This window comes from Etheostoma spectabile, chromosome 8 (genome assembly GCF_008692095.1).
Source record: "Etheostoma spectabile isolate EspeVRDwgs_2016 chromosome 8, UIUC_Espe_1.0, whole genome shotgun sequence".
In the NCBI taxonomy this organism is placed as follows: Eukaryota; Metazoa; Chordata; class Actinopteri; order Perciformes; family Percidae; genus Etheostoma; species Etheostoma spectabile.
Window position 1 is genome coordinate 17,129,462 of NC_045740.1, and position 8,732 is coordinate 17,138,193.

Sequence of the window (8,732 nt, forward strand, 5' to 3'; positions counted from 1 at the left end):
TACTTGTACTAAAGTGCATATGACAATAAATTTTGAACTTGAGCATAAGATTAAAAATAAAATAAGAAATTAAAATCACTCACAGAAATGCGATGACGAAGATAAGGTGAGATTCTATTGTAGACTGTGTGTAATAACAGTGAAAAAGTGAACAGTGCAGTAGATCATGATAAAATATTGACTATGACTTATCATGATCTACTGCACGAATAATGCATCATAAAAACATAAATGGTCTTCCTTAAAATAAGGAATAGGTATACACACCCCTATGTTAAATTCCCATAGAGGCAGGCAGATTTGTATTTATTTAGTTTATTTAACGTTTAAGATCAATTTCCAAAAGATTTTTTTTTATTTCTCTTTGTAGTCAACTTTAGCATGAATTCCTAAACTTATGAACACCACTGTATAGTAGTGTAGTACTGTATAAAGTATAATGGTAATACTATAGTAGTACGAGTAGCTTCACCTTTACCAGCTGCAACAAAAGTGATTAATGCATCAATAATTATAACCCAATACTATGAGTGATTATTAAATTGGCCGTTCTGCATAATGACTATTATTTCAATTTTAATTACATTTTGATGCTTTTAATTTTACTTTCTCCTTTTACATTGTACTTTTTAATAGATTTAAATGCAGGACTTTTACTATTAACAGAGTTGTTCTACTCTGTGGTACTGCCAAAATGTTCCACTACTACAGCACATTTACATTAAGGTCTGACTTCTAATGTTACTGCATTTAAATGCTTGGGAATGTAAACCACTTGATAAGTATACCTGCAGACAGGCTCGGATATGACTGAGTTTACTGTAGATCTGTTTCATGTCACGAGCAGCATCAGATAGATTTAGGCCACATTGATAAAAGCAGTGCACGCTGCGTTCATCCCGTCTGCCTGTATCACTGCAGTCTCTTTGATATGTCTTTTTTGCTCCCTGTGTGGTTTTTTTAGACTCTATGTGGGCACTTAAGATGCTTGCGGTGCGTCGTACTGCAGCTTAAACACAGCTGATAGCTGAAAGTGATCTGGGGTTTGTGTGTATTTCCTTTTGTGTGCGTTTGTGGCAGCGGAAGTCACCCAAATCCAACATGTGTGGTGTTCCTGTCACTGCATATGGTGACAATCTAGAGTGCTTATAGTAATTCTGACCTCCTGCTTCTGTGTGTAACCATACGTGCAGAGGGGTGTTCGCTATGATAAATGAAGCCTATAATGAGCAATCTAGTTTAACCTGAGGCCAACGCTGCCTGCTCTTTTATGTCAACAGGAACAAAACACTGAGCTAATGAGTGCTAGCAGTAGAGAGAGACGGCCTTTGATGATGATGACGATGACTGTGTGTGTGTGTGTGTGTGTGTGTGTGTGTGTGTGTGTGTGTGTGTGTGTGTGTGTGTGTGTGTGTGTGTGTGTGTGTGTGTGTGTGAGCAGAACGTTACAGGTCCTGAGGAAGACGTTGAAACACTCATTCTCTAACTGCACCGTCATCTTATCAGAACACAGAGTGGAGCCGCTGCTGGAGTGTCAATCATTCCTGGTAAGTTTCTGGATATAATTTGGATTTTCTGCTGATGTTTTTTGTCTCTTTCAAAGTCAGAAATGAAACTCCTCCCCCCGTTTGTTTGGTGTGGGTGTTGGTCTGCACATGAATGTTAGTTTGCATGTTAGTGATGGTGGTCTGTGTTGGCACAAGCAGCTGGCGAGAGGGTAACACGAGGGAAGTGACCTGGGGTAACAGGTTTGACACTTTCAAATGAAGAGGGCTGCCAGTCAGTCATGTCCGACAAGTAATAATTATATAACAAATAGAAACAAAATAGCTCCTTCAAACCAAAACAAGAAAATAGCAAGTAGCGATGAAATATAAATCACCAAAAACCAGCACTGTAAAAACAAATAGACCAAAACTCAATTCATGAGTGAATGAAATCAAGCGAGCGAAGAAAGATTGGTGTTTGTGCATGTAAAAGACTCATCCCACAGCCTCCGAACGTCCACTCTGTAAAGAGTCCGCTTTATTTTCCCAACAACTCAAAAACAGTTCAGCTCCAACCCTGTTCACAACCACAAAAAGAAAGACAACTCAATTCATAAATATGTAAATGGATGGATGGAGTGTGAGAAAACCTACTAACCTTACCACCCGCCGTTCTGCATTTTCAGATACTTTTGGTCCTTCCTGGTGGGCAAGTAGTTCAAGATAATACTATTCAACAATTTATACACTCAGAAAGAACTACCATGTAAATGGGATTTTACTATTGATGTCTCTGTTTCCTGTCACTCTCTACTGTCAAAAAGAAAAAAAAGAAAAGTTTTTTGTCTTGGACCAGACACATGTCTTGCCAGCTGTCTTACTTTAACACCATGCACCTTTCATCCATTCATAGCTGCACTATTACGTCAGGATAATATGTACACTCCCACCCCCCCCCCACACACACACACACACACTTCTATTTAGTTACTGTTTGTAAGTATTGTATATTTCTTCTCTTTTTATTTTGCCTTAAAGGCTCTTAGCCACTGTAACAGAACAAATCCCCTCTGTGTAACTAAAAGGTGTTGTCATCTAACAAAAGTTCTGAGTTATATTAACACAATTTAGGAAAACACACACACACACACACACACACACACACACACACAATGTAGCTTTGTTCTGTACAAAACATCCAGTCACATCTCAGCCCCCACATACACGCTTTGATTTAAGTTAATATTTCATATTTTTTTGGGGGGCATTGATGCTTCAGATATTTTAAAGCCATTAAACCTAATGTTATAATAAAAAAGGCCATTAGTTAGAGACAGTCATGAATTTGTTCATGCAAGGTCTGGTAAATCCTTTATTTTACGAAATGCCAAATTTCCTCCTCCAATCAGCTGTTGTAAATCTTAGAAACGTCATATTTTGCAAGAAAACACAGGATTAGAAACCCAGACAAACACGTAACCAAGTCCTCCTGCCTCCCGTCTGTAGATGATCGAGGGCAGCTCCATGAAAAGCTACGACTCCATCCAGAAGTTGCTGAATGAGACGAGTCACCTGAAGCAGGCCATGAGCCCTGCCGACCGTCTCCACCTCTTCCCAACTCTTCACCGCCTCAACTCCAGCAAGAGGGTGGCGCCGCAGACCGCCAAGATCTCGTCCCTGCCAGAGGAAGCTGAGGACGAAGTCCACGACACTCGCCTCTAACCGGCCAGGCACACAAACACACACACACCCCCCCTCACTCTAACGGACAAAGCAAAGATTAACTTACTGATGATTGTGGGCCAATAGTGAACATTTTTGAGCCATTATTTCCCCAAATTACCAGTGAGACAGCATCTCAGTCACTATGGGACACTAAAACAACATATTTTATTCAACAGTAGGAGAATTCACAAAAATTTAAAAAACATATACTGTGCAAAAAAAATGAAGTTTTCCAATATATTAACATACACAACATATATTTATACAACATATATATATTTTTTTTTACCATCACATCTTGATCAAGACAACATGTCTGCATACATGTATATGTAGGTGAATCGGAAATTAAAAGATGCAAAAGAGGTACCCATAATGAAGGTCTGCTGTAAATCTGTCACTAAATTGGAAAGATTATAATGAACCAGAGTGTGTATGTTGCCGCAGGGAGAGCTAAAATACTCCCATGTAACAGAGACCACCAGAAGCAGAGAAGAGTGGCTTACTGGATACTTTGTAGTAAAAGGTCCCATGACATGTTGCTCTCTGGATGCTTTTATATAGACCTTATTGGTCCCCTATACTGTACTGAAGTCTCTTTTATATAGACCTTAGTGGGTCCCTAATACTGTATTGAAGTCTCTTTATATAGACCTTAGTGGTCCCCTAATAGTATCGAAGTCTCTTTTATAGACCTTAGTGGTCCCTAATACTGTACTGAGTCTCTTTATATAGGAACCAGTGGTCCCTAATACTGTATCTGAAGTCTCTTTTATATAGACCTTAGTGCAGGCCTTGGTGCAGAATTCCATCCACTAGAGCCAGTCCCACAATGTTAAACCATTTTATACAATGAAATTTTAATGCCATGGGAACTTTAAACCATTTCAATCAATTTATTTTATTTCTCACATGAAATTGTGCGAGGTGCAATTCCAGTGAAACGTAATCTCATCAGCTACTTGAACTTCTGCGTGATTCATCATGAAGCAGAAGAAGGCGCTCCCGGATTCAGCCAAGTCTCGGCAAAGGGACCCCACCCTACCTGACTACCTGACATCCCTCTGGAAACCGGCGGAGGCACAGTCGGACGCCTACACTGGCTAGCAGGATGCTCAGCAGAGAAGTCACAGTTGGTGTTCAATTCCTCCACACGTGCCTCGGTTCCCCCTCTGATATAGATGGAGATGGACCCAGGAATGGTCTCGCTTGTCCCCGTAGTCGGGATTGTAGCCGTAGAGCAGGAGACCGGTGAGCTGATTTCCCCCATCCTGATGAGAGACTTGTAGTCATGAGATGGCCGCAGCGAGGGCCTTGTTAACTTGAGGTAATCTACGCCACCTTTTCATCGGTGTTAACTCTGATGTTTACATTTGAAAACTTCACTGGCCAGGTGGCTAGCTAGCCAGGCAGGAGGTGATCGGAGTCAGAAGGAGACCCAGAAGTTGATTTCCTGATCCTCATGAGGGACTCATAGCCACGTGCCTTCAGCGTCCACCGTCAACAACATAAAGCACAAGTGATATTTCTAAAATGGACAATTCAGCATAAATTTTGCGACTGGAGAGGTGCCTAGGTGAGAGATGTCATTTCTGGTCACAGCCTGGTGTGACGCCCATGTTGCCATCGTCGAAATAAGAACAGGAAACCAGAGGAGAGGATAGGATAGGATAGGATGCTTTTCTAGCATATTCACATGCCTTTTACAAGTTTCAGTCAGTCAGGTGCTTTTTGGGGATGCTGGACAAACTGTGAGGGTTGCCCCAGTTCAGATAATCCTCAAAAGATTTCTCCTTTGAAACCAAACTATTGTATTGTATTATATATTTTTTTGCATACTTGTTTTTAAAAAAAAAAGCATTTTCATTGGTTTAAACTAAGGGATTATTTTAAGATAAAAGGTTTTGTTCTGAACAACCAGCTCAGACTGAACACAAAATAGCAGCCACTGTAGAGGTCTGCTCACAAAGCACCTTAATTTATCATATGCACGTGATCCAATCATCTTCAGGTAGCTAGAAGGAATCAATATTGCAGATAATATTGCACATAAAAGAGATATCTTTTAAAAGAGTGGGCTATATTGATACATTTGAAAACTTTGTCGTTCACACAGCCTCTGTCCCCATTAACAAGGAATCCACACGGGATTATATGTTAGATGTACTGTTAGTCACTCGTTGGACAAATAGAGGTTGGATTCATTGTAGATTAACGGGACGAAATCCTCTTTTCACAACCAAAAACAATTTTCAGAAACAGTCCAGTTTGATTCTAACATGTTAGTTTAGTGTGAACCAAAACAAACAAAGCTGCTCTAAAATTTTACTGTTAACAATCAAACTTTTTCAATTCCAAAATAGTTAATTGCACAACACAGGTGTTGTCATTAACCTGTATTTAATGTTAAAACACGACTTTGAACCATTAAATATTGGATCAATATTGCTGTTGTAAACATGTAGGATTCATGATTATAATGCCTTTTTTTTATACTCATTCAGTTTTTATACGAGAAAGGTAAAAATGGAAAGGATAAAAATGTAATAGTGAGTTTAGTTTGGCTACGTAGTGAAACTGCTCTAAAAGTTGTCCGCACACTGACACTAAGACACATTTCAGTACAAGCTTTGATAGGCTGGAAATAGACAACATTTTAAAATCTGTATATCTTACATGATGATAAGAGATCAGAGCTTTGTGAAACCGAATTAAGGCCAACTGCCGCTGGGAGTAAGACGTCTACAGTGGCTTCATGTGTGTTGTGTTGAAGTATCTTCTAAATATTTGCTTTTGTATCTTTAATAAATCTGACCCTGCAGTAACTTAACTGGCAGCAACACACACACACACACACACACACACACCCAACCAGAAACAGTGCCGCCATTGGCTGACACTACTAACGAGTGATGACTCAGAACCCTTATGCACTTTAGAGACACCCTGAGGTACTCGTCAGCTTTCACAGCAACGAAACTGATTGACGACGATTCAAGTTTTTGTTTTTCCATTCCTCCATAAAATGAAGTGTAGATGTGGAATTGTTTGTTTACAAATTACGCTTTTTATTCAAAATGTTCAGCCTCTGTGAATTGATTCTAGAAAGAAAGCAGTAATAAAGAAAAATACTTTTTTTTTTTATTGGAAATTAAGAATAGTATTTTTCAGAGCCGCTGCTGTACAAACAAAGGAAAACATTAAGCATGTCTTTTTTGTAATTTTCCAAGTTATTTCTGTGCTTCCCTCGGAAACTGGAAACCATTTTATATCACTTCAGTTTCTGTGGTTGAGGGAAGAGTGTGTAACTCCTTTCATACTGTATAATAGTTTTGTAAAGCAGCGATGAAGAAAATGAAGGTACCATGGAATAAAGGGCTTTATATGTAAACTGTGACAACAGATTTTTTACAGAGTAAATTAAGAACAAAGCTGTCTCTTGCTCATAGTAAAGGGACACCGGTGTCCAAAATATGTATAAATATATTTGTTCAATCAATTATATTTCCAATAAAACTAAAGATTTTAATTTTGTCGTTGTGTCATTTGTGTTTAAAACCGGTGTGAGTCTTCTAAAGGTACCGGGTGAGGCTGCCGTGGATCACCTGGGTGGGTGCCACACATTGCCCAGTCTGCTCTGATTGGTCAGCATTTACAGTTCTTCCGCATCTGCAGTCTGAGTCTCTGCATCGTCATTGCACATGGGGAATGACTGTAACGGCACTGTCGGAGCACTGTCTACCTATGTAGTTATATCACAATCGTACAAAAGTCCTCATAAACTGTGTGCATTTCTGTGAGGATTGAGCGTTTTAATACTTTTACAGTATTTATAGCACCTCATTGCAGTTGGGGTATTTATGAGAAGTGGTGCTGTCCTGAGTTGAAAGATATACTTTACAGCTTTATTGTCGAGTGTGTGTTTGTGTCGGCCGCTTTCTTCTTCCTAAGGCTCGGAAATGTTGCGTAATACGACGTCAGCTTGGCACCAAAATGATTTAAGAAAATGTTCCGACTTCATGTGAATCTCCGCCAATCAGGAACTTATATTTCCGATTATTCCGACACCACTTGGATGCACCATGAATACAAAAAAATCACTATTCATTCTTTGCAGTTCAAAGAAAAGCATCCTGGGAAATGTTTGAACTTAATTCAACACAAGAAGGTTAGGTCAAACTGGGACTACAATAAAAACAAACCAATGAGCATCAGATTGATAATGTATTTGATTATAAAGAAATCGAGGAGGGAGATTTACTTTAACTAAAATTGGAGAGACTAGAGAAAATATTAAAAAAAATCATTTTCCTGTGGTCCTGTGTTTTAATAAAATAGAACAGAAATAAAAAATAAAAAAACAGAAAAAGTCAGATGAGGATTTTTAACAGTGCCATTTTAATGTTTGTACTTGAAACAATTCTTTAAACTTCAGCTATCGTACAGATCAAACTCAGGGTGACTAAAATCTCTCCTGTACATATGTATAGATATTTATATATAAATAATGTCTGCTCAACATAAAACGTGTCCTTAAAAGTAGAAACATACGGAGAACACTGTGGTAATGAGCGCAAAAAAACAGTGTCATTACACCGTCGGGCTCAGCGGGGGTTAAACATGACACAGGGGAACTGATGGGCATTTAAAATATTTATTATGGCTTACAGTTGAAAGGACATCCTGTGTTTATACAGTTCTATTACTTATTGCCACAGCCGCCTCACTCTGAAACAAGTGAAGGGTTCAGAACCAAACTCGTTTTACAAACACTATGTACAAACTTTGTTTTTTTTCAGCAGTTTTGCCTTAAGGTTTCGTCACTGTACAAGCGTCATACCACATACACCAATCTATAGAGCATTTAAACGTACTAATTCTTATTTACAAATATATTTGGTAAAACCCTGATTAATTTCAACAGTATTTAAACCAACAAACTATTTAAAGATAAAACACTTGAATATCTTAAAATACTTATTAGCAAAAACAACAAAAAGAAAATAAAAACTTGCTTGTTCCTTTCTTTGATCCAAAACGCTAAAAAGTAACACCTGTAAGTTACTTCAGTTACTCTTCAAAGGCATTATTCCAGCAGGACAAGTATAGTATTTCACTTTAAGTGCACAAAATACTGTGTCAGTACTGTTCTGAGGCAGTTCCCACCAGTCAAATACTTTATATCTCTACTTATTTCAGTAAATTCTTCCAATGTACCTTGTCTACTGAACAATGTCCCATAACGAGCAGGTTGATACGCTGGAATAAGACAACAGGAAATAACCTGCTGCATTACCTTCTGTTGTTTTTCCCCCACTTAAAGTCTTACCAAACCAAACAAATACTTCAAATACTGTGATAGAGTAAAACTATGGTCCCCATGTACACAACTGTAGTACAGTGTAACAAGTACGGATATAACAAGTACAAATACTATAAGTCAAAGGTCGTCAGTACCTAGTCTTTACATTATGGAGGGAGGTTTTCACAGCGGAATCAGGGAGGGAGGGAGGGAGGGAG

The 8,732-nt window shown here is 38.7% G+C and overlaps 1 protein-coding gene across 1 annotated transcript in view; it reads left to right on the forward strand.

Annotated features, from left to right (window-relative positions):
• cftr (CF transmembrane conductance regulator) overlaps positions 1–6,330 on the forward strand; it is a 42,211-nt gene extending 35,881 nt beyond the window's left edge. The window contains exons 26-27 of the mRNA XM_032522891.1: positions 1,442–1,547; positions 2,994–6,330. Of these exons, the coding sequence (XP_032378782.1) occupies positions 1,442–1,547; positions 2,994–3,209 (322 nt within the window). The 3' untranslated portion in view covers positions 3,210–6,330. The remainder of the gene's footprint in view (positions 1–1,441; positions 1,548–2,993) is intronic.
• Positions 6,331–8,732: the final 2,402 nt, after the last annotated feature.